The sequence below is a fragment of the Podarcis raffonei genome, chromosome 12, assembly GCF_027172205.1.
Source record: "Podarcis raffonei isolate rPodRaf1 chromosome 12, rPodRaf1.pri, whole genome shotgun sequence".
NCBI lineage: Eukaryota > Metazoa > Chordata > Lepidosauria > Squamata > Lacertidae > Podarcis > Podarcis raffonei.
The window spans coordinates 60,061,581-60,088,325 of NC_070613.1; the positions used below are offsets into that span (position 1 = coordinate 60,061,581).

General features: G+C 41.4%; 1 protein-coding gene across 13 annotated transcripts in view; it reads right to left on the bottom strand.

Moving 5' to 3' along the window:
- EZH2 (enhancer of zeste 2 polycomb repressive complex 2 subunit) overlaps positions 1-26,745 on the bottom strand; it is a 62,749-nt gene that overhangs the window by 6,607 nt on the left and 29,397 nt on the right. For 10 of the 13 annotated variants that reach the window (XM_053359798.1, XM_053359807.1, XM_053359799.1 and 7 more), the window contains 9 exons: positions 16,722-16,824; positions 15,632-15,795; positions 13,129-13,220; positions 10,189-10,429; positions 9,068-9,237; positions 8,345-8,439; positions 5,554-5,594; positions 1,971-2,096; positions 1,133-1,311 (listed from right to left, as the gene is read on the bottom strand). In XM_053359798.1, the coding sequence (XP_053215773.1) occupies positions 1,133-1,311; positions 1,971-2,096; positions 5,554-5,594; positions 8,345-8,439; positions 9,068-9,237; positions 10,189-10,429; positions 13,129-13,220; positions 15,632-15,795; positions 16,722-16,824 (1,211 nt within the window). The remainder of the gene's footprint in view (positions 1-1,132; positions 1,312-1,970; positions 2,097-5,553; positions 5,595-8,344; positions 8,440-9,067; positions 9,238-10,188; positions 10,430-13,128; positions 13,221-15,631; positions 15,796-16,721; positions 16,825-26,745) is intronic. The other 3 variants (XM_053359804.1, XM_053359806.1, XM_053359802.1) reach the window with 1 other exon arrangement.

Sequence of the window (26,745 nt, forward strand, 5' to 3'; positions counted from 1 at the left end):
TTCACTTCCAATGCCACAAAAGTGGACTATGAGAAAAGGAAAAATATACATCTCTCCAATGCTGTCACAAGTGGACTAGGAGGAAATAGACCGCAAGTCACAGAATAATAAGCGTAAAGAATAATAATGAATGAATGAATGAATGAATGACTCCTTAACTAGGAGGTTCAGAAGCAATCTATCAGTGCCTGCTTACTCCATCACCACAACTGCGAACCGGGAGGAGAATATACTGCTGAGGAACAATAAGCCCTACTCCTTCTGCTGTACCAGGGACTAGGAGAGCAGTCAATATGAAGCCTTAAATGATACAGAAAATAATGGCTAAAGGCTGTAGAAATCACCAAAGAAATGAGGTGGTGATATGGAGCCAGCGGCCACTGAAAGTGAGATGCAATTGCAAAAAACCTCAGGTAGGATTCCGCCCCCCCCAACTTATCTTTAAATCTGATCTGTAAAATGGCACACGGCAAAACGCAGCCACAGTGTGCAAAAAACAAGCATATTCAGCGACCCTGTAGGAGAGCAGTATACAGGGATGCTCTGCAAGAAAGTAAACTAAATAAAATAAAAACGAGAAGAACTAAGGTTGCTAAAGGGAAAAAATGGTGGCAGGGAGGGACAAAATATTTTTTGGAAGATATATATTCTAAAAAATATTTTGTGCGTGCGTGTGTGTGTATGCGTGCAAGACTCAAAGACAGGTGTTAAGTTGCTAAAACTAAGGAAGATTAGATAAAATAAAGCAACAATAAAATGAGATCCAAATTGAAAAACTTATCTGAAGAAGCAGGAGAGCCAGGCGAACCATACTACTGAGTCAGGCAGGAGAAAAAACTGAGGAGGAAGTGCCTGCCTCCCACAAGTCTCTGCTCCTGCCGTAGGTCATGTGAGAGGAAATACCCAATCCACCGTTTCCAGCATCCCATGAAACAAATTACAAGCGTTAATCATCCTTGGGGTCAAAAATTAGAAACGGCCAATGTGAAAGTTCTAAAGGAATCTACGTGGTGCTATACAATTTGGTTTAAGTAGAAACCATATTCCAAACTGTTGGCCAAGAAAGCACTTGCTTTTATAGTGGGAGGCGTTTTCCTGAGCTGTTGGGGATTAGCATAAAAAGTGGAAGCACCTTTTTGGATCCTCGCTGAATGCTGCAGTTCTTGCAAGACACATTTTTGCTGTCCCAGTGATCTGCTGCTCCGCATGTCAAGCAAAGGTCTGGATCACACTCACGCACAGCCAAGTAGCAAGGACACTGCTTCGTGTTGCACTGAGCTTTGCAGCGGCATCCGGGAAACCTGTTTTGGCCTTTAAGAAGAACAAAGCAGGAAGAATGAGCAGCTTGGCCAACATTGTTCATCTGAAAAGTTACAAATGTCATTTAAGCTTCAATTTGATATGCTTAGTACATTAAAATAAATTTATTTTCACACTAGTAAATTTATTTCATGCAACATGAGACCTGATAAATCTCTGAAGTGGCAGACTGTATTTTCAAATAGGCAATCATCTACAGGCAACTCCCCATTGGCGAGGGGGTTGTGTTCTGAGGCACCGTGTGTGTCAGCCCGCCCCCTTCCGCCCCTTCCGGATCCGAAAAGAGTGCACATGTCAGTGGTTGTGCGTGCCTTGAACACATGCAAATGGGGAGTTGCCTGTACGTAGCTGGAGCTGTCTTCATTTCTCATATAGCAACAATAACTTTCTTTAACATGCCAAAAAAAAAAGATGTAGACAAAAGTCAAATTTGAAAATAGTCATAGCAAAATGGCTGTCTCAGAACTTCCTGGGACAGAGCCCTTTAAACTTTTCACCATCTGCAAACCCCTAACGTATTTGGTTTGCATCTAGTTTGGTCTGAACACTTCCATCCCTACAAGACATGAAACTTTCCAGAGCTTTTAAATTCCACCAACTCATTGAAGCATTGACTCTCATACAATATACCCATTTCCAAAATGACTTACATTCTGAACTGCACTGACAGAACTTCTCACAGAAATTTTGAGCAATTACACAGGGACACGAGCTGTCACAAGGCTGACGTGGGTGATCACATGGCTGGTAGTTGTAAACATGATTGGATGACCCATCTGAATAAAAAAAATAACATTAAGAAAAATTTAAGAAAATGGCATTTGATAGAAAAGATCCTCTGAAAACCGTAGCTATAATACTTAAAGTTTCAAGTTGGAACAGATGAACATACTGTAAAATGAACCTAGGACTTTAACCGAGTTTACTTGTCTTGGCCTCATTACTTTACAATGTATTAAGGTTACACCGTTATGAATGTATTACAGAGAAAGCATTTCCATGCTTGTAAATTAACATAATACTGCAAACATGTCTATTTCACAGCGTATTTGCAGCATAACAGATAATGCAAATCTAGATGATAAAGCCATAATTTTATTTTTAGAATCAAAAGCCTACAGAGATAGAACACATGGAGACTTCCGGGTTGGCGCCTCCGGCAATGGCGGAGCTCCTCTGATCGGGAGGAACTTGCTCCGTGAAAAGCAGGGTCTGACCGCCACGGCGAAGGCTGAGACCCATTGAAATCACAAGCAGGAGACGCTTGTGAACCTGGGATTCGGCTGGCACCTTTTGCGCCTCCCCTACTCGCGGGGAAACCCGGTTTCGGGGATCCGGAGTGACGTGGGGTGAGTGGCGCGGTGCTTCGAATTGACTGCTTCTTTCACGGAGTGAAGCCGCATTGCTGTTGCCGGAGAGCGCTGACTTTTTCCTGTGGACAATTGGATTTTAAACAACTACCCGTGAGTAGAACGGAAATTTGGATCTTTAAATACCTTAATTTGGCACCGAAACGGGGAAGGTCTTAAACAGGAAGTCCGCCTTCCCCTTTTGTAAATAGATTGAAGCAAAGACGTTATAAGCTAAAGTCTTTGAAAGTTTTTGGCAAAGGTTTAAATTTTCATCGGTTAAAACTACAAAACCCCCCTTGGAAGCAGGAGAAGAGGGGGGAAATTTTGGACTTAGCGAGCCTGCAGGAGAGAGTGAAAAACCAAATTACCACTGCTCCGAACCTGGAAAGGGCTGCCAGAAAGAGTGAAGTTTTGGGAGAGTTCATTGACTGCGAACAAAACATTTTTGACCGCTAGTTAAATAAGAGAAAGATACTGTTTCCATTGTCCTCTTCTGCGTTTAAAAAGGAGGAAAAGTAACTGGAAATTGAAACTATTTTTATGGCTTGAATTGTGTCTGAAAGGATTGATACAAGTGGAGACTGTTTCCCTCTAGAGGGAGTTTTTGAAACTGTTACAGGAGTGCAACTGGGGAATCACCAGCTGCAAGGTAAGTAATTGTGAGAACCAGAGATTGACCTTGGACCACTCAAAATGTTGACAGGAGAAGCCATTGTGACGGTATTATGCAAGATAAGCTACTCGCTGGAACAGCTTCATAAGAAGACGGATGACATGTCTTTTAAAATTGACAATTTTGATCAAAAAGTGACTACCGTATTTTTCGCCCTATAGGATGCACTTTTTCCCCTCCAAAAATGAAGGGGAAATGTGTGTGCGTCCTATGGGGCGAATGCAGGCTTTCGCTGAAGCCTGGAGAGCAAGAGGGTTTGGTGTGCACCGACCCCTCTCGCTCTCCAGGCTTCAGGAGAGCCGCAGCGCCAGCCCCACAAGGTCGTGGGGACAGCGGGGAGGCGGAATGCCGCCATCCCGCTGTCTCCCGATGTGGTTTGGAGGCTGACAGCGGGGAGATGCGTGCTTCTCCCCGCTGCCTGCCCTGCAAGCTCCGGGGACAGCTGGGAGGCGCAGCGCGTCTTCCCGCTGTCCCTGGACCTGGTCTGCAGGCGGGCGGTGGGGAGAAGAGCGCTTCTCCCCGCTGCCTGCCCCACAAGCTCCGGGGACAGCTGGGAGGTACAGTGCGTCTCCCTGCTGCCGGCCCCACAAGCGCCGGGGGGGAAATAAATTTTTTTCTTCATTTCCCCCCAAAAAAACTTGGTGCGTCCCATGGGCCGGTGCGTCCTATGGGGCGATAAATACGGTAATTGGAGTCAAAAAGTGAGCACCAACACAGAAATAATTCAGGACTTGGTACAAGAATCTACTTTGGCAGGACAAATTGTGGAGGAGAAAGAGAAAGCTGTGGTTGTTGAGCCTAAAGTAATACAAGCGGGATCCTTAGTCTTACAGAAGCAAATTGAGGATTATAAGTTGAGGCCTTCTATGATTGAATCTAGAAAAAACCAGATTTTGAGGATTGGATCCCGGCTTGGACGGAAGAATGAAAGATGGAAAGATCCCTCTATGCAGGGATTAACTGACTTTTGGGACATGGACTTGGGTCTGGAGGAGATTGGAGTTCTGGGGGCCTTTGGATTTGGAGGAATTTTGAAACATGTCATGAAACATCTTATAGACCTCAGTTTCAACTATGGAAATTTGGCTGACCTGTCTGGAAGGAATAAAAGCATTGTTAGGTTGGAGTCTTCCCGAGATCTGCTCTTTGGCATTAAAGAATATGAAGAAGACCTGCAGAAGGGACCTGGAAAAGAGTTAAGAGCCTCGGACATAAGATCTCCAGGTTGATGGACTATATGGAATTGACGGAAAGGACTGGCAGAATCCGAAACCAGGGAGAGGAGATGGTGGAAGAAGATTAGAGAATTTAAAGTTTATATATAGAAATACTGTAAAATTAATGAATGATAGAAAAATGGTGGAAAGAAATTTTATGGCCTTTGCAGAAATGTTATAAGGAGTTAAGCATATATAAGTATTTTAGTTCTAATGATAAAAAAATATGTTAAGATATTTATAATATGACAGAAAATAGAGAAAGATGGAAAGGATTTGCTGACCCAATTAATAGAAGTGGAATACAAAAAGGGAGGTGAGAGGAAGTCGAGGAAACAAGGGAATGAAAGATAGAGTATGGAAAAGGTGTGATGTATGTTTTTAAATGGTTATTGTTTTGTTTTGTTTAGGGTTAAGGTGGGTTAGGGTTTTGTTTAGTTTAGTTTAATATGTTTAGGTTGTGTTTTGTATTGTTTATATATTGTATTGTATTGTTTTTTTTTCTTTCTTTGTTTTTTCTCTTTTGTCTTTTGTCTTTTCCTTTTCCTTTTCTGTAATCTTTAAAAGTAATAAATATTATTTTTTAAAAAAAGAAAGAGATAGAACACATGTACATATAGAGAAGTCACAATTAACAAGACGGCATCTTATACTTTTTCATCTCTCTCAAACTATCTTTAAAGCCTACCTCTTCTTTGCAATTCAGCACCCCACCTGCAATAGACTTATAAATCTTCCTGCTCACCAGGACTCATGTTCCTATGCACACATTCCTTACTGGGAGGGATACAGTTTGCTTCCCTGAAATCAACTGGGAAGCCCTGAGAGACAGGAAACTGCCACGTGTGAAAGGGAGAACGCTTGTTTACAAGGATTCCCTGGAAGAGGGATTTGTATGCTCTGGTTTCCCAGGTTGTTCAGTATTATTGTTATTTAAAAGAAACACCATCTGAGAATTTCTGGACATAAAGTAGAATGTAAAGATGCTTACCCTTTTTCAGCTGTATCTTTCTGCAATGAGCAGCCCACAATCTGTAAAAACACAAACGGAGCATGAGGTACTGAGCTGGAAAATGCAACTGTCCAGTTGAATCTCAGAAAGTGTCTCTGAGAGCCTGTCTTGTACAAGTAAAACAACAAGCTAAACACAGAGAAAAATTATCATTTTCTACATGTTGGTAATAAAATATCCTGTAAAGATAAAATTTATTAAAATGTTATCAGAAATCTAAATTTGCTCTGAAGTTGGGCTGAACAGATATTTTCACTAGTCAAACTATTCTACAGTATTTAATCATACTACAGTTAAGTTAGAGGCTAAGATTTCAAAGCTCAACCATGAGAAGGCTTTTGACCCTTTGTATTTCTATTTACACATCTAGTTTATTTTTGCTAGCCTAAATAAAGTAAAGATAACAAGAGATTTCAATATGTTCCATTTTTAAAGAAATCTATCTGAATACTGTATATGTATTTTTCTTAGTAAATAAAAAACTTCAATAAACAAACACTGTTACCTAAGAACCATCAGTGAATATTTCAAATGAACAGGGACACCTTTTGGGGAGTGCAGAATTCTGTCAACTTTCTATTCAATACAGGGCTAGATCACACAATATTTTCTCTATGCAAACAGTCTCTCCTTGGCTACACAAATGTACTAAGATAACAATAAATGTTTGAATAGAATGATCACTGAAAATGGAAGCAGTAAGTCCTATGATTCTGCATGCTGTGTGTGTAATATTTCATGTTCACTTCAGTGCATGTCTTAATATTCTTACAATTTGAATCATAGTCATTTCAAGCACAATCCAATTCAGTTAGGTATGCTTGTCCATCAATTTCAGTGGGCTTAAACACATTTAAGTGTACGTTTCACTTTGGATAGTTGCTCAGTACAGTGGTACCTCTACTTATGTTCACCTCCGGTTACATATCCTTTGGGATACATGCGCGGCAAACCTGGGAGTATTTTTCCGGGTTTCGCTGTGTGTGTGTGTAGAAGCGTTAAACTGCACGCATGTGCAGAAGCGGCATCTCCGGATACGCACACCTCGGGATCTGACCAGAGCTCTGGAACGGATCCCGTGTGCAACCAGAGGTACCACTGTATATGAGTCTTTGTCTTTGAAAGTCAATGCTATCATAAATCATTGTTAACTCTACAGCTGGGAAATTGAGACAAAAACCTAAGTTTATCAACACAGACATGGAACTTTATGGATGGATTGCCTGGGGTACATTGCATCTTATATATGATATTTCCTAAACTATGAAGCCAGATTTAATTTATTTACATCATACTTGGCACTTTACTTGGTTGGACAATGAATTAAATACTGAAATGGAAAGATACATATCAAACTGCTTTCTGGTACATTGCTGAGTTTTGCACTCTTTTCTACTCGTTATAAAGAAAAGAAGTCATATCAACACAGTATCTACTGGACCAATAGTGTCTAAAGTTCTCTCCACCCACGCAAGCCTTTCTCTGATTTGGCTTATGCTCAAAATCAGACAGGATATCTGAAGCGGAGGCACGAGAGGCCTATCCTATTGAGGGTGGCCTACTAGGGTGAAAGTCTTATAGCACAACCAGTGATTGGGATTCGTTATCTCCTAAGTAAGTGTGAGGGGCTTAATGGGGTAGGGGAACTCCTTGAAAGAAAGGGTGAATTGGATGTTGCTGGAGTGAGTGGCATAGCTGTGTACGTGTATATCTATGTATGCTGGTTGGTTTAGCATTTTGGTCACCATCCCTGATGCCCAGCAATCATATTAGTTTTACATTACTGCCTGTTTGATAGCTTACTGCAAATTATAGTTTTTATTGAGCTTTGCATTTTAAGAATATTTCTGGTGCGCTCTGATGCTGGTGGCGTAGGCACTTGCTTCCTATTTACTAAGAGGATCTATCAGAACTCTTATAGCTGTGGTGTGGCATTGGAGAGCCTCAGCTGAATGTTTCATCTAATATCAGTTTCCTGGCCAGTCAGGTCCTTGCTCTGCCCCTCCATAATGTGCCTGGGTGGCTACAAGCCTGCTCTGAGGGACTGCAGCATCCACACCAAGGATGCCTTCAGTGGGCTATTTCAGGACTCTATGGCTGGCAGAGAGCTGTTTTCGTAAATCATGGCTCCAACATGTAGCACAGGCAGTGCCTTTGATCTGGTGTTTGCCACAGGATGGGGGGAGGGGTGCTCTGGAATGAGGCGGGTTGTGATGACCTCACTATCATAGTCAGACCACTTCCTGGTCAGATTCAAATTGATATTGGCAGTGATTGCCTAAACATCACAATCACAGTACTAATTTGAATTCTCTGCTTCTCCAAAGTGGATGATAGGGAGTGTTAATGAGAAAGATAGTGACCGAGTCATTCAGAGAGCTGAGAAAAAGCTGGTGGCTTACTCTCTTATTACTCCAAGGTAAAGAGAAAACATTATTAGTACAAGACCACAAACACAAGGTGGGATTTCCAGAACAAAAATTCCACCAGGATTTGCTTGCAATGCCTGAACAAACACTGCATTGGTCATTTTATGGGCAGGTTTGTGGCTGATCTACCAAAAGCACTTATATTCACGTACAGAAAATTTTGTGATCAGGCCATAAAACATGCAAATACAATTAAAAATGTGTTTTCTACATTGGAAAGTTAATATTTGTTTAGTCCCCCACCTGTTTGATTGTGGCATTACTTTTTCAGTGCTGTTCTTTCCCCTTAAAAAGCCTTTTAGCCCTCAGTTTGCCAGGAAGCCGGCAGTCCATTGGTTTACCTGTGTTTCCTCTTCTTCTTTCTTGGAGGAGTATCAACATCTTCAGCTGGGGCAGGAGCAATAATACTAGATTCCTTTACTCTGAACTCATAAACCTGTAAAGACAAACATACTGTGGACTAGATCCTCAATGGCAGAAGTCAGCCAATTCCTATTAGCATATATGTGCTTCTTCCACCTTGGGCGAGACTGCATATTTACATAGGCAACATATTAACATAATGAATTAATTAATTCTGTTAATTAATCCTGTTGTTAAAAGTTATTTCTCTACTTTTGGGAGGTAACCAGGGTAACCTTGATCACCGCACTGTGCTACATCTGGCATGACTGGATGTAAACAGTGTAAACCAGAAGGGGCTTGGTGTGGCTGTAGGAACTGAATGAATTCGCTAACTCAGCCTCTGCCTCCACAGAAGGTGACAGATGGGAGAGAGGTAAGCAGAGCAGCAGTGAGCAGTGGTCTCAGGAGGAAATTCACCACAACCCCAGAGGCAGCAAAGAAAGGGGCAGACCTACTGAGTGGAGCAACTGCACAGCCCTAGGGAGCAGAGGTGGGCAGGGAGGGAACAGTGGCTTTAGAACCTGGAAGGTGTTTAATGATGCACAACTAGGTTTTTATTAAAACAGTGTGTCATTTGCTTGCACTCTACAAAAAAGGCTAAATATCAAGGCACTACTCAGTTGGAAAACATTCTCTTTTAGATACCATTCCACTCTTACCTGCCTACAAGTTTTGGTCCCAATTAACCTCGCAATTGCACAGAAATTGTCATAGTAGGTACCAATGAGAACTCTAAACATGGAAGCTTCAGCTCCACTCCACTCCACATTCTCAGGAGGCTCAATATTTGGCTTCATCTTGATTGGCGTTTGACACCTGGAATTTGCTTCTGCAATATCAAAAGCAAAACACTAAAGCAGTTCTTAAAAGACTCCTGAAATAACACCTATGTACAAAAAAACAGAGACCATATATGGAATAGGCTGCTGCTTCATATATAAAAGCACATGATTTGACTTGACTTTGGCCCCAGCTGAGCTCCTAAAAGGTAGCCTAGCTCAGGGTTCCCAAAACATCTGTCAGCTGAGGGACACAATATTTTTACTTTAAACTAGCAGCACCTCCAGAGCAGCAACACAGCAATTTCCTTGTGGGGGAGACAATCCTCATATTGTTCATTCACACCTGATTCAGCGAGAAAGCAGGATAACATGCTCTCAGAGAGTCAAGACTGGAAGGAGGCATGGCTGGAGCCTATGGGGAACCTTTAAGTGTATAATTAAATTGATTTCTCATGGTACCCCAGAGGTTCTCTCAAGTCACACTTGCATGCCTCAATACACAGTTGGGGAATGACTAATCTAGCTTTTTCAACAGTCCCTGCAGGAGACATGCATGGACTTATTGCCACACTTGACCTCTTGGTTTTAAACCTCAGCATCCCAGGAAGAGTGCCCTGTTCACTCAGGGCCCTGTACACAAGGAGACCATATCCTCTGGAGCACTGAAACCTGAAACACAAACTTGAACTGTCTGGAGTTCAACTCAGCCCTTCAAACTCTCATTCTCCACAGAATCTATAGCAACATAATGCAAGGAATTAAAAGTGCTGCAAATCAATTTTAAAGTTTCACAAGCAGATACTTGAATACAAAAATCTGTAAGGAACCTCCTGTCCATCAAACACACCCCCCCCCCGAATATGGAGTGACTGGGGCAACCTAGTCAGATGGGGGGGCACAAATAATAAAATTGTAGTTGTTGTTATTACTGGAAGAAACAAGCATTTTAAAATATGACTATTTTTAGTAAAATCAGCAACCCTCCACATTTGTCTCACCAGAGGAGCTTGAAGTCTCATCTTTCTTCTCTTCCTCTTCCTTGTCATTATTTTCACCTCCTGTTTCAGTCCCAGCTTCTCTGTCACTGTCTGTATCCTTAGATTCCAGCACATTTATAGTGGGAGTGCTAGGCCTGCTGGTGTTATTTGGGAGCCTTCCCCTTCGACGACCTCCTGGGCGTTTTGGCGGTGTTTTTATTCGCTCAGCAGTCAAAGCAGCTGCAAATTCTTTGGCTCCTTCCTACGTAGGAATAGAAACACAGGCACGAGATGGATTTTTAAGGAAAGGAGAAAAAAGTATGGCTGATGTATCCTAGCTGAAAATAGGCTGACCAGAGCTAAAGAGCTGCAATGGGGGCTCAGGGTGATTTCCTGCTTGCTGCCTTTTGCACCTTTGGAAAACAGATGCCTACTTTTGTGCCAGACCTTAAAATGTAACATTGCTCTTGAAAAATCCAAGTTCAACCTTCCTTGGATGCACAGTGGTAGTCAGCTCCTTGGCTGAAGTTATATTCCGTTATTATTCTATTGTTTAGACAGCAAATGTTGAGTGCTTGTAAATGCAACTGCTTAGCTGAATTTCAACTCAGGATAATTTTCAGAGAATCCTAGAACTGTAGACATGGAAAGAACCCCGAGGGTCCTCTAGTCCAACCCCCTGCAATGCAGGAATATCAACTAAAGCACCCATGACAGATGCCACTCAACCTCATGCTCACAAGGTATATGTGCTACACAAGAGGGATGCACTATTAAGAAATATTTGTTTTATGTAGCTTTCATTTTAGTGGTCCACCTACATTCTCTCTTTAGTTATGTTCTGAGCAATATTTTTGTTCAAAACAAATAAATAACAGTTCAGTATAAATGCTACTCATATAAGTGGCTGCAGGAACCCTTAGCATGATTTGTTCATTCAACACATGGGGTGATTCTCATTAACTCCCTAAGCTGATGAAGTTATTGAAAAGCAGTCCACTCTTGTCATACAGTAGAGTCCACGCTTCTCAAGTCTTAGAAGCCTCAGTGTTAGGAGGCTTTCAGTGTCTGAACTACTGAGCAGCTGAAGCGACAACGGGAGGACATTCCTGTTATCAATGTAGCATGGAAAGATGGGGATACTTTCCAGGCACTTTCACTTGTAGGTAATTTCTTTTCATCTAGTGTACACCATCTGATCGAATAATGAAAAGCAAAGTCCTTCATATAGAAAGGAAGATATGAATGTGGTGAAACTCTGACGAGAGAACAATCCTTCCAAAGAACTGATATTATCTGGCGTCATATCTTTGTTACTGAAAGTGAAGATACAGTGGTACCTCGGGTTACAGACGCTTCAGGTTACAGACTCCGCTAACCCAGAAATCGTACCTCGCGTTAAGAACTTTACCTCAGGATGAGAACAGAAATTGCATGGTGGCAGCAGGAGGCCCCATTAGCTAAAGTGGTGCTTCAGGTTAAGAACAGTTTCAGGTTAAGAATGGACCTCCAGAACGAATTAAGTTCTTAACCCAAGGTACCACTGTACTCATCTCATCACGACAGATTTTTTTTAGAAAGAAAAGCATGAAAGCTGCTTTTTCAGACATAGCTATTTCTTCACAGGACTATGCCACTTGACATGCTGCCTGCACAAGGACAAAGGGAAGACAGCTGATTCGTTCTTCTCTTCTCTCTAAAGAACAAAGTGAGGGTGCAACTGGTTGCTTTGGGCACATACAAAATCTGGAAGTGAAAAGCTTTAAGCAAAGTAGGGTCATGAGACATAGATCAACCTATAGAAAGGTAATAAGTAGGAGGGATAACCCAGAGAGCTCAATTTGTGACAATTTTTATTGGGTGTGAGAAGAATTAATGGATCATGGCCTTCAGAGTTAAACAAAGCAGGAAGATGATTACTGCTGGTCAAATAAATGGCTGGAATTAAAGAGGAACTGAAAAGCCACCTAGCCTTGCATACGAAGCACTGCAATGTGCTTATTCCCAAGGGCTCTGTGAGTTTGAGTGTAGAAAGTAGGTAACATTTGACAGTTTTCACAAAATTACTAAAGACTGCTGCTAGTAGAGATAAAAAAGCCAAGCAGTATGGAGGCCAAGACTTTCTCCATTTGTATCCCCATAAGCCACTCCACTTCTCCAGTGCTTTTGTTCTGCATATTAAGGTAGGTGTAAGAGGCATCTAATGCGTCCAATCAAGCTCCTATGTATAAACTCTCTCTTTTAATTATAAACTGCCTTTATAGTCCTACAAATACCCTCAGTGTAATATGAATCAGTTATGAGTGAGAAATGGTTTAGCTCAGAAAAACACACACTGCTACCAGGAAAGAAGCAACGATAAATATTAGCTTCATCACAAAATTTGGTATTCCAACACTGCCAGCACAAAACTCTAAGTGCGCCCTAGCTCTGAAGAAATATCCCAGAATCAGCACATACTTGCTCACTAGTCTTGCAGGACCAAGGTCTCTCTGACCATGTGCAGACAGCCTGTGGTCAAGAAAACCCCAAAGTGTGAAAGTGGGAGGTGTAAGCCAAATTAGGTCAACCTTTTTTAAAATTATGCATCCCAACCATAGAATCTGAAAAATACAGAGTTTTGAGCTTTTGTTGAAGAATTCACAAATTAGTTGGCAGCAACAGCAACACGTAATGATCAGAACGGTGCCAGTTTATTCAGCCCCATCTCTAGCCAAATGACAGCTCAATCGACACAAGGATAAGTCAAAGATGCTGTTCAAAGCCAGTAGGAGGTTCCTCAGGAATTTTCACATAAAGATGTTAGCATTCAGCAAATCATAAATCCTATTTGATTCCAGCACTTTTTTCCTGGGAACAGCTAAATAAAATAAACTTTATCATCAGCTGTACCTTTCTTTCTATTCCAAGAGTGAAAAAGAGAGCTAATTAACTCTTAAGCCAAAGGAACATTTGTCTTACCAGATGTTGATAACAGTGTGGCCCACAAGGTTTATTATCTATTGCTGTTTCCGTATTTTTCCGTTTGTAAGTATTAGGAGTTGCATGGAATGCTACAGAAAATTGTTTAAAAAGAAGAATAAGCCGTTTTCTTAGAAATACCTTCAAATACCATAATACTGAAAAAGTTGATAATGAATCTTCATTTAAACAAAGAGTCTCCAACCAGCATGAAACAATATAAAAACAATGTAATACATTATAGGTACCCAGGATTTTACAGGCTACTTTGCATTGCAGGGATAATAATGGCTACACTAGAATTTTAAGAAAACCCTTTGCATAATAAGCTACAATCCAGAGCATCACTGGCACCATGGTATACAGAAGCCTAGGTGCTTTAGAAAGTGTTGCATAGCACATTGCTCTGTGAAAAGCTACGCCCCACATCATTGACGGAGAGGCCTCCAGCTGAACTGGGGGTGGCGTGACGTTTGTTTAATTAATTCTTGGTGTTGGCCATGAGCACTTGCTTGCTGAAAGATGCAAGGAAGAACAAACTTAATATTTGTAAGGAGAAATTATATTAAAAGTGAAATTACCTGGAAGACCACCTAGCAGAATGGTACAGAATGGTAGTAACACTTGGACTGAGCAAAGACAAGGTGGTTTCCCCCAGATGCCACTGGACTGCAACTCCCATCAGCTCAGCCAGAGGGAAAGATCAGGCATGATGGAAGTGGTAGTCCAACAGCCCCTGCAGGTATCCCCTTCCATTGGATACCCCTGATGGAAGATCCAAATTCTACTTGTGGTTCTGTGCTCCATAAAATGTCCTAGGTTGGTGACCCCAAAATGGGAGTCTCCCACTCCTCTCCCTGCAACATAGAATGTCCTTCCTTCTGCCACACGAGACACTTGAGGCATCTGATAAAGATGTAGCTTTTTGTTCCAGCTTTTGTTCCAACATTGTTTTCATTTGAAAGAATCACCATAATTCCTGTTTTACAGGCAACTCCCAGTTTAGCCATGTCCAAATGATGTGCGACTGCAAACATGTGCCACGTGCACAGCACCAAACCCGGAAGCAGCTCCCATACGTCATAAAATCTCATGAAAAGTGGCAGAGAGGGATTCTGTGCACCCTGCTGACATGCACAGGGGTCTGGAATGGAAAATTAGGATTGACTGTATATGCCTTTATACTATTTTACTGGTTTTATGTTGTATTTTTATTTTAATTATATTGTTTATTGTTTTTATATTGTATGCTGCTTGGAGATTTTTTTAAACCTTAGAGTTTACAAACGTTTTAAACAAATAGGCAAACAAGTGAACAAAATATGGTCACATAAAGAAAACCAAAATAAAATAAAATTTGAGAGGAACATTTAAGTAAACTGATTCAATAGCCAAGAAAAAAACGATGTGCTCTCTTAAGAGCTTTTAACACATTTTTTTAAAAATTGGCCATGCTTTTATTTGTGGAGTTGTTTGTCTGCTTCTCTGAGTGGGCGGGGGGGGGGAGTGTGTTAATTTTTTCTCTAGACCATTTTCTAGGGTGAAAGGCTGGATGTGGTCTGGAGGGATGTGTGGTTCCCTGGTTGTGAAGAAAGAATCCAATCCTGCATGAAATTGGTGAGGTTTTTATCCCAGACCCAGTTGCGGGCCTCAGGAATGCCTTCCCTCAGCCTCCTTTCTTTCCTCATTCTGACAAAAAGTGAAAACCATCCTCTTCAATCAGGCTTTTTATAATACTTCAGTCTTTTATTTTGCTCCCAGATTTTGTGCATTCTCTCTTCTCTGGTTGTACATCACACTGTGCGGCATAACTGATTGTGGGATTTTTGTTTCTTTTATTTAACATAAAGTGGTACCTCGGGTTACATACGCTTCAGGTTACAGACTCCGCTACCCCAGAAATAGTGCTTCAGGTTAAGAACTTTGCTTCAGGATGAGAACAGAAATCATGCTCTTGGTGCGACGGCAGCAGGAGGCCCCATTAGCTAAAGTGGGGCTTCAGGTTAAGAACAGTTTCAGGTTAAGAACAGACCTCCAGAACAAATTAAGTTCTTAACCCAAGGTACCACTGTATTGTACTTTAACCTGTTATATACTGTTGCAGGGGTGTACTTCTGGCTGAGAAAGGGCATAAAATCAAACTTTAATCATCTCACAAAAGTGGATCAATTAGGCAGCTGACATAAATCATGCACACTTAAAGGTTCCAATTAATATACAGCCTTTTCTATTGATTTTAACAGCTGGGGTAGCCATGACTTACTTACATAAAATTTATTTATTAAATTTGTATACTGCCCTTCATCCAAAGATCACAGGCTAGTTCACAACATAAAAAATAAGATGAGAATTAAAAATACATAATAAAAACAAAAACAAACCAACACCCCCTCCCACAAACATGTTTAAAAGGACATAGGCAGTCCAAGGCTTGGGGCAGATAAAGCAAAATATCTCAACGTTCTTGAATACAAGGGACAGACAGAAATATTTTAGTACTTACGATGTAAGAAGCAATCATATTTGAAACATCGTCTACAGAAGAGAGTATGAAAGGAGTGTAGACTCTGCTCCCTCTGAACAGATTTAGCATTTGGTCCATCTATGTTTGGTGTGCACTCGGGAGGAAGAGCTCCTGGAAGCTGCTGCTCTGTAAGTTCTTTGTATCTACAGAAGTAGTAAAAACGTTCCTATTTTATATGCCAAAAGCCCAGCTTTATTGTCCTTGCAGGAAAAGTACAGCTTATGCAGTTAATCTAAATAATGGGCATTGACATAAATGACATTTGTCTGGCTAAAACCATTTACTTCATTGCTTATTTCATTGATCTGTGATGCTGTAAAGAAAAGGGAAGAAGTTGCCTAATCAAATAGCCAACGCTGACATTCTTTAAGTGCTAGGAGGATGGCATTGCCCTAGCCAAATTCTATTTGTTTCAGGGAAAGGGAATTATAAAGGTGCTCAGAAAGCCTATCAATATCAATGGACCTTTGAATTCCTTAACTTTGCTGGATCACACCTGCTTGCAATAATTCATTCTGGTAATTTAATAAATCTAGAGAAATACCCTCTGTGAGGTTACAGCTGCACCCATGAGATGTTTTAATTAAAAAAGAATAAAACTAAACAGGGTTCCATTAAAGTGACTCCCTGCCCAGTCATCTCAAAATTACCGTATTTTTTGCTCTATAAGACTCATTTTTTCCCTCCTAAAAAGTAAGGGGAAATGTGTGTGTGTCTTATGGAGCGAATGCAGGCTGCGCAGCTATCCCAGGAGCCAGAACAGCAAGAGGGATCGCTGCTTTCGCTGCGCAGCGATCCCTCTTGCTGTTCTGGCTTCTGGGGTTCAGAATATTTTTTTCTTGTTTTCCTCCTCCAAAAACTAGGTGCGTCTTATGGTCTGGTGCGTCTTATAGAGCGAAAAATACGGTACTTAGATTCCATATCCCATACCAAAGTAAACCTTTGTACAAAACTTGGTCAACAATTCCTATTTAAACATGGGGGGGCAGCTGCCTCTCCCTGTCCCCCTTGGCTATGTCCATGTTCAAACGGTGTATGGATTTTATGAAATAAATAAAATACATCTTACTTTTCTTTCAGTTCCTCAGCTGTACCCTTATCTGGAAACATTGAGGAAATGGCTTCAAATATCTTGTCAGAAGGAAATTTACGAGGAGGATGACTCTCTTTATCTACATAGAAACAAAAACACAAGCAATGTTCTCTAAAGCTTAGAATCTTCCCACATTGATTCTCAAAGGGGCAGGCAAACTGAATTGCGTCAGAATTCCACACTGACATCTCATTCACCCCAGGGCAACGAAAATGGAAGTGCTGGGGGTGCTCAAGGCATTAGCTTCCCCCCTCCTTTAGAAACTGAAGGCAGGGGCTGACAGAGTGCTTGGCTTCCTCATTCCGCTTGCCTTCATTTTTATTTTTATACTTTTATTTTGCTTTCAACAGGTACATGTAAACAGGTACATATAAATATAGACAACCAAAATTACAAAGAAAAATTCCTCAATAGTAATGAAAAAAAACTAAAAAAACTACAAAAAAATTGAAGTACATGACACAGAACATAAGCAATTATGGGAAAGATAAAATAAAAGAATAAAGAAAAAGAAAAAAAGAAAAGGAAAAAGGAAGATGAGCCAAAGCAGGAAAGCTCATCTATTGTACACTTCCGTCAAGCTCACAACAGATCATTATTCTTATCAATTAACTCTATCCGCATTCCAAAGGAATCCCTCATCTTGGTATCAGGGAGCATTTCTCTATGCGGTATCATTCTAAACATAGCCAGATCTTTCTTGCTGAGCCCTTGTCCCCTAAATAATTATTTAAACATTCCCATTCTTCTTTCTTCTTTTTTAAAATATTTTTTATTAAGGATTTTCTTGTTTTACAGAAGTGTAGTGCCTCGTATTTTTTTTTCTTCTTACCAATTTTTAAGGTTTATCTCTTATTGCATCTGTCAGCTTTGCAAGCTCCAAGTACTCGCACAATTTGACTACCCATTCCTCCTTAGTGGGTGTATTTTTATCTTTCCAGTGTTTTGCCACTATAACCCTTGCTGCTGACGTTGCATACATAAATAGCCTATGTGATGGGATGATGAGCTGCTTGTGCGTGAAATTCCTAGTCCCTCAGAGTTTGGCTAAGTCCACAAACCTCTGTCTGTGACGGAGCTCCTTAAGCATGGCTCCGTCAGTCGCTGGTAGAATCCAACAGTGGGCGTTTACGGAACTTCTTCCAGCATAAAAGTTCCTTAACGGAAACGCGTCTTCTGGACTCTCGGCGCGACAGTTTCCGGCGAGGAGTGGGTGTCCCTATAGGAGGTCCTGAAACCTCCCCACTGTTTTCGCTGGAAGTGTCTCTGAGCCATCCCTCCGACTCACTTTCCCTTGGAACTCCTCCTCCTCTCCCCCTGCTGGTTCCCTCCTCAGCTGATAAGTCTCTCTCAGCCTCTGTGAGCCCTTTCACCTCCTGTTTTTCCGATGGCAGTTCCCTGACAGCCTATTCTTGTTTTTGGGAATATTATCTGAAACCATTCCTAGCAAAAATTCTTCCGGTTTCTTGCTAAATGTAGTTTTTATCAATCTCTTTATCTCTTCATAAATCATATTCCAAAATCTTTGTATCTCTAGACAGGACCACCATATATGGTAGTATGTTCCTATCTGTTCCTTACATCGCCAGCACTTGTTATTATTTGATTTATTTATTTTTGCAAGTTTTACAGGGGTCAGGTACCACCTATAGTACATTTTCATAAGATTTTCCCTTATAAGGAAACAAGCCGTGAATTTTATATTTTTAGTCCATAATTCATTCCAAATATTGGGTTTGATCGTATGTGCCAGATCCCTCTCCCATTTTACTGTAATTTCTTTGATATCTTCTTTCTTTGCCAATTCAAAAGTAGTTTGTACATTTTAGAAAGTGTCTTTTGATTATTATATAAAATATCCTTCTCCAGATAGGATATTTTTTTGTCAAATCCTTTGGTTCTTTTATCCTTTTCAAGGGCGGCTTTTAATTGGTAATACTCCAGCCAGGTTATTCCCTTCTGTTTCAATTCGCTTAGGTCCTTTATTTTCGGATCACTACTTGTTTCCTCTACTAAATTCTTATACGTTAGCCAATCGCTGTTCATATTCATCCTGTGAACCGACAGATTCCATTGGTGACAGCCACCATGGTGTTTTGGTTACTACTGATTTTTTACTCCTCTGCCATACTTCATATAATGCCCTTCTCACAATATGATTTAAAAATCCTTTGTGGGGATTTAACCTTGTCATAGCCTATGTAGCCATGCCATCCGTACACAATATCCCATCCCTCCAGATCTAGGACTTCCGTGTTTTTAATTAATATCCAGTCCTTAATCCATGTCCAGCACGCTGCCTCAAAGTACAGTTTAAGGTCAGGGACCGCGAAGCCTCCTTTTTCCTTCAACTCTGTTAGTAGCTTAATTTTATGCGTGGTTTTTTCCCTTGCCAAATAAACTTGGCAAGGTATTTCTGCCAATCCTTAAAACACTTTACGCCTCTAATTATAGGTATTGTTTGGAACATAAAAATCATCTTTGGCAATACCATCATTTTAACTGTGGATATTCTCCCCCACAGGGACAGATTCAATTTTCCCCAAGTAATTCTTTTTTTATTTCCTTCCACTTCTTCTCATAATTGTCCTTATATAAGTTTATATTCTTATTGGTGATCCAAACCCCCAAATAATTTACCTTATTGGCTACCTTTAAACCCGTTGTATTTTCCAGTTCCTCTTGTTCCAACTTACGTAAATTTTTCGTTAATAATTTGGATTTTCCTTTATTCAGTTTGAACCCAGAGACCTTCCCAAATTCTTCCAGTTGTCCAAGCGTTTTTTGGATACTTTCCACTGGATTTTCAGTGGTTACAATTACATCATTGGCAAAGGCTTTAATTTTGTAGTATCGAGTTCCTAGGTTAATTCCTCTTATATTTTTATCCTTTCTTATTGCTATTAAAAGTGGTTCCAAGGTGGCAATAAAAAGAAGTGGGGAGTGAGGGCACCCCTGTCTTGTCCCCCTTTCGATGCTGAACTCTTCAGTGATCTCGTTATTTATTAGCAATTTTGCTTTTTGGTTATCATGTATCGCCCTAATTCCATTAATTATTTTCTCCCCTATGTCCAGGCCTTTGAAAGTTTCCAATAGGAAATTCCATGATACTCTATCAAAAGCTTTTTCTGCATCAACCAATAACATGGCCATCTTTTTACTTGGTTTCATTTCGACATATTCCAACAGATCAATTATTATTCTTGTATTGTCTTTTATATGTCTATCCGGTAAGAAGCCCGTCTGGTCTCTGCTGATTATTTTGTTTAGGGTCTTTTTTAATATATTAGCCATCACCCCAGAATAGATTTTATAGTCTGTATTCAACAGGGAGATTGGTCTATAATTTTTCATGTCTGTCAACTCCACTCCCTGTTTTGGGATTTGAGTGATCAGTGCTTCTTTCCATGATTGTGGTATATCTTTCCCTCCCAGTATATTATTCATTATTCTTTGTAATATAGGGAGGAATACTTCTTCCAGATTCTTATAGTACATTAATGTGATTCCGTCAAGACCTGGCGATTTGCCACTCTTCATTTTTTTATTACTTGTGCTATTTCATCTATTTCTATATTGAAGTTTAGGGCCTCAACTTCTTTTTCAATTCTTGGTAATTTATTTTGTTGTAAATACTCTTCCATTTTATTAACCTCTAAATGTTCTTGTTTATACAAATCTTTATAAAAGTTTAAGAATTTTATTTTTATTTTTACTGGGTCTGTTATTTCCTCCCCTTGGTCCAAAATTTTATTTATAACTTTTTTTGTTTGCTTTTCCTTTATCATCCATGCTAACAACTTACCGGGCTTATTGGCGAACTCAAAATACCTTTGTTTTGCCCATTTAATTTTATTTTCTACTTCCTTATTTAATATACTAGAGATATGGGATTGCAATATCTTTATTTTTTGTAATATTTCATGACTTTTTGGATTTTTGATCAGCTCTTTTTCATTAATTCTTATCTGTTTAGTTAGCTCTTGGATATTATTGTCTTTTATCTTCTTCAGTCTAGCCATTTGTTGTATTCCAAGACCCCTCATGTACGCTTTACTTGCATCCCAAACTACATTTATATCTGTATTTTGTTTCCCATTTATCTCGAAAAATTCAGCTAACTTGATTTTTGCTTGCATCACGCACTGGTCGTCTCTCCATATCTCATCGTTCATCCTCCACCTTCCCTTTGTTTGCTTTTTAATTTCCATATGTATTGTTACTGGATTATGGTCTGATATAGTCCTTCCCACAATTTCTGCTTTTTCTAAGAAGAGGGTCAGCCCTTTAGAGATCCAAATAGCATCTAACCTCCCCCCTGATTTTTTAGCTTCCGAGAAGTGTGTAATCTCTTTCCCATTAGGGTGTTTAATTCTCCATGAGTCACAGAGGTCAAAGTTGTCCACCGTCTGGAAAAAGGAGAGCGGTAATTTACCTTCATTGGTAAGTTTCCCTCTAAAAGTTCTATCCCATTCGACCGAGACCACTCCATTCCAATCTCCCATAAGAACAATATTCTCCCCAATATAATTCCATAACTTCTTTTCCAGCTCCTTGAAAAACTGATTATTTATTATTATTATTTATTATTATTCGGAGCATAAATGCCCACTATGATTATTTTTCCCCCTTCTATAGTAATCTGCACTCCGCTTGCCTTTAATGTGTGCCTTCCAGAACCAGGGCAAGACCAGATACACACAGCCAAGCAATCTGGTTTTTCTGATTGTCAAAGAATGCCCTACCTGTTCTTATTTCCTTGACTTATGACTGCTTTGACACAGTTGCCATGCAGTATGGGCAACTTACTCCCCTACGCCAACACTCAGGCAAAGTTCCAAGCTATTCTACTGTTTTGCCATGGCATTGATGGAGAGAGAGAAAATGAGAATTTGAGCTATCAGAAGCAATCTGTTTTTATTCTTCTATAACAGCTGATTGCTTAATTAACTCTCATCTCATGACACAGATGAGCACACTTATTAGAATTTGTGTCCCACTCTATGCTCTGGGGTTACAGCAAGTTCAAGTTTTATACCTAGATCAGGTGCACTCAACCATCAGCATGAGACCAGGGCCACTGGGAGCTGCCCTTGACCCAGACAGGATTATTTGAATCCTAATGTGAAGGTTGATTCCTGAGAAGGGTCTTGAGAGCAGCCTCAGAAAACAGGAAAGGAGGTCAGCATTGTTATTGTTGCTTGTGGCCTCTCCCTGGGCTGGACTTACAGCAATATTTTGGATGAAAGCCAAGCAGGAGGCACTGGAGCCGTGGAAAAGGAAAGGGGAAAAGAGAGAGAAAACTGAGGGCTCAAGACCCTGATCCAGAAAAGTGGTCCCTGTGATCAGCTGGAGGCACCTACCAAGGAGGGCCTTCAACACTTCCAAGGAACTGAAATCAGAAGCAAAATTCAGTTATGTACCCAATGGGATCTCCACTACTTAACTTTGGATGGACAGGTTAAGTAGCTGTGTGTAGAAGAGAAAGGACCTTCTGTAGCAAAGGCAGTTGCTGCAGAAGTGTGCGAGTCAAGTTTGCAGCCATCATGTGACTGCCTAATGAGGTAGTTGAAATGATACCAACAGTGAGGACTATGCAGCTGGATTCTATAGTAGTGTTCTATGAAAAACTCTCCAAGCTTGGAAACGTAGTTGGAAGGGACCCCGGTGGGCCTCTAGTCCACCCCCCTGCAATGCAGGAATCTCAAAACGCAGTAAATATTGAAGGTGGTCTAAACCACTGAGCCTCTTGGGCTTGCCGATCGGAAGGTCGGCGGTTTGAATCCCCGTGACGGTGTGAGCTCCTGTTGCTCAGTCCATGCTCCTGCCCACCTAGCAGTTCGAAAGCACGTCAAAGTGCAAGTAGATAAATAGGTACCACTCTGGAAGGTAAACGGCGTTTCCGTGAACTGCCCTGGTTTTGCCAGAAGAGGCTTAGTTATGCTGGCCACATGACCCGGAAAAACTGTCTGCGGACAAACGCCGGCTCCCTCGGCCAGTAAAGTGAGATGAGTGCCGCAACCCCAGAGTCGTTCACGACTGGACTTAACTGTCAGGGGTCCTTTAGTCTCAGAGCCACCTTGTAAATGGGAGAGGGTGTTTTGCCCAAAGGTCAAGCTGAGAAGTGTCGAAGGTCCAATACATGATGCGTTGTTTTAACTGTTTTTAATTGCCTCCCCTGTCTTACCTTTTTAATTTGGGGGGGGGGATTTGTTGCTGTTGTTTGTTTTCTTTTTTAAAATTTTTATTTTCAAAGTTTCAAAAAACAATAATTTGTTAAACACAGACACACTTGTTTACATTAAACCAGGGGTCAGCAAACTTTTTTAGGAGGGGGCTGGTTTACCACCCCTCAGAGCTTGTGGCGGGCCAGACTGTGCATGCGCGCGCACACACGCAGCGGGGGGGGGGCTCTCTCTCTCCCCCGGCCCTGCCCCTCCCCCTGCTCTCCTACCTTCTCCTCCGCTCTGCCTGCGGTGGTGGCATAGCTGCCAAGTGTTCCTCATTTGGAGGGACAGTCCCTTATTCCAGCGCCATGTCCCGCTGCTGTCCCTTATTGATGGATGTCCCTTAAATGATGTTCCTTAAATTTCAAAGGAAGCAGCTCCTCTCCCTCCCTCCCTGCCGGCCAGGGAGGAGGGAGGCTCCAACTGTGTTGCTTGGCTGTGTTGCTCACCCAATAAGAAGTCTAAGAACGACTGGGAGCTTGCATGCCTTGTGCTGATCAAATCGGCTGCGTTGCCTGGGGACTCACCTTTGCTCAGCGCTTCCCAGCGGAGAGGTGACAGTGGTTTTCCTTGAGGCTTCGTTTGGCTGCTGGCTGGGCTTTCTGCCTTTGGCTCAGAGGGGCTCAGAAGTTGAACATACCTGTGCTGAGTGCTCAGATCGGAATCGGATGGATACGTCATCGACGGCCCACTCACCTTTGCCAGCGAAAAGGTCTGTCTGGAGTGGGGGCACATGGTGGGGGGAAAGGAAAGGAGATCTCGTGGGGGGGGGCCTTTTGAATTTGTTCTGGAGGCTCCTTCGATTGACTGCCGATCTCATGGCGAGGGGGGGGAGGCTGTGTGTGTGTGGCTAGTTAATGCAAGCTGAGGGGGTTTTTGAATGCTGGACGCCATTTTGTTGCATGTGCTGCTGCAAACTTTGCAGTGCAAAGCCAGGCCGGGGAGCCATCTTAAGTTGAGGCTGCGTAGGCCTTGTGGTGCATGTGATTCAGATTCTATTCAGTTGAACCTCTGGTTACAAAGTTGGTTGGACAGTGTTCTCGAAGCTACCAGCATGAGTTTGACCAGACTGCAGGAGGACAGGAAGACTGGAGTGCCTGGAACAGGTGAGGCTGCAGGTCCCTTATTTTGGCTGCTGATCCCTTATTTTCAAGGCTGCTGGTCCCTTATTTTCAAATCTGTAAGTTGACAGCTATGGGTGGTGGTGGTGCCTCTCCTTTCCGGGTCAGCTTTCCTGGGCAGCAGTTGTGGGGCCAGCAGATGCGCCAAGCTCCAGCCAAAACTCCGTGATGTGCCCGTCATGATGCCCACAGCGCAGCCATGGACGGAGAGGCTGGTGGGCAGGTGGCAAGGCTTCGGATTGGCTGGCACCAAAGCCCAGCACTCTTTCTCCACAGGGCAGGGAGAAGCTAGGAGGAGGAAGGGAGGAAGGAGGAGGCGCCCCCGCGGTGTGTGTGAGGAGAGGGGGGAAATGGTGCCCGAAAAAAATTGCAAAAAATAATAAATGGCACAGCCAGAATGATCACACCAATCTAAGCAGCGATTCCAGGACTGTCTGCGGGCCAGATCCAGAGGGCAAATGGGCCTAATCCGGCCCGTGGGCCTTAGTTTGCTGACCCATGCATTAAACGATAATTCATATCAGTATCTTTATGGGGTTCCCTGAACCCCCAGACTTCCCCCACCCCTCCCTTGGCTTCCAAAATTTATCTTCCTTTTCCAACTCTATCTAATTACATTTATCTAAATTATTACATTTCAATTTTATCCTTTGTCACTTTAAATTACAAGTGCTATGTCAATCCTGCTAACGTTTTTAAATGTTTACAGTGTTCTTTAATATATTCTATAAAGTTATGCCATTCAAATCAAATCAAATACCTTTACTGGCATTAAAGTATAAAACATTTCAAGTCACTGGGATAATTAAAAGTTGTCAAGGGTCATAAGGTCACACTGTGATCGTGTGCACGTAGATATTCTGCTTCACCCTGTCTGTTCCCCAAAAGGATGGATCACTGGGAAACCTTTTGGTTAAGATTGTGTCTAAAAAGGAGGCTACTAAAGCAGTGATATCTTTGTCCCGATCTGCCAGGAGAAACCTCATTTGACTTCTTCTCGGAGTTATAGGCTGGAAGTCCAACATTTTCCTCAGCATCAGTTGGCGAGGTCTGCTGTGTAGAGAGCAAACTAAGAGGATGTGGTGTATTGAATCAGGTACTCCTTGGTACTTGATATGGAGCTTGATATGGAGTATGTGAGAATCTGCCTTTGGTCACTGCAGAAGGGAAAGCATTTAATCTCGTGAACATAAAGGCTCTTCAATGGGAGGGGAGTAGTAGATATTTGGCACAGGTTCCATAGGATGTTGTAATACCTAAGGCCTCCGGAGGACAGCATCTCGGAGTATGAAGTAACAAGCACTGTCTTTGGTAGTCATAGAGTTGCTGCTCGATTATTTGGAATATGTAACTTGCATCACATGCTTCAAGGCTCTCGAGAGCAATGCCCAAACTACGAATTTTATCTTGAATTGCTCTATACCATCTAGATGAAATGCGGTCCTCAAGCATAGAGGTTAAGAAGGAGTTAGCTGTTGTTCTACAGTGGACTTTCAGCCAGGCTTTGGTTTCCATCAGATGTTGACCGGTTTCAACACATAAGGCTAAGTAACTTATACATTTAGGGGCACCAAGGATCTTACAAAGAAAAGTTGCTTGAATTTGTTCAACTTCTCTATTAAATGCTTGTATCCAAATTGGAATGCTGTACAATAACTGAGAAAGGACCTTGGCATTAAAAATATTTATTGTAGCGGGACCATCTGCTTGCATCTGAGGAAGAAAAAATGAAGAATCGCAGATGTGGTGCATTTTGCTTGGATGATCATTCAGCGTCTGTGTGTTGTTCAGTTTGAATTTGACTGGTAGGTATCCCTAGGTATTTGAAAGATTTTACCTGGTCAGTGGGGTGATTATCTAGTCTCCATTTGACAATTTGATGACTTTGAGGAAAAATCATACTTTTTGCCAAGGATTTATTGGACGGTAATTCTTAGGCTGCTTCGGGTCATTTTTTTAAATATAGGAGTGATGATGTTTAGCCAAACATCTGGTAATATCCTGAATTTGTCAATTAAAGTAAATAAGTTGACTAATAGAGGGGCCAACTTATGCCATTCTTTGTTGAATTTACTGTCCTATTGGTGCCTGATCTTCCCGGTCAGCCTTGCCATTTCCACATAGTCCATCAACTTCATTATCCATTCTTCTTTCAATGGGGCTCTTTCTTCTTTCCATCCCTGGGCAAATAACATTCTTACCACTGTCGTCGCATACATAGAGTACTTCCTTATCCTTCGGTAATTCTTCTCCTATTATACCTAATAAAAAGGCCTCTGGTTTTTGAACAAAAATTATTTTAAACATTTTTTTCAGTTCATTATAAATCATTTCCCAGAAGGCCTTTGCTATTTTCCAAGTCCACCACATATGATGGAATGTATCTTTAGCTTTACACTTCCAACATTTGTTGGTCGAATTCTTATACATTTTCGATAATCTTGTAGGAGTCAAATTACCATCTGTACATCATTTTCATATAATTCTCTTTTAACGTACAGCAGGCTGTAAATTTTAAATCCTCATTCCATAACTTCTCCCATGAAGCAAGTTGTATATTATATCCCACATCTTTTGCCCAGTGTATTACAGATTTTAATTCCTCATCTTTTCTTTCCCATTCCAGCAACAATTTAAACATTTTCGACAGAA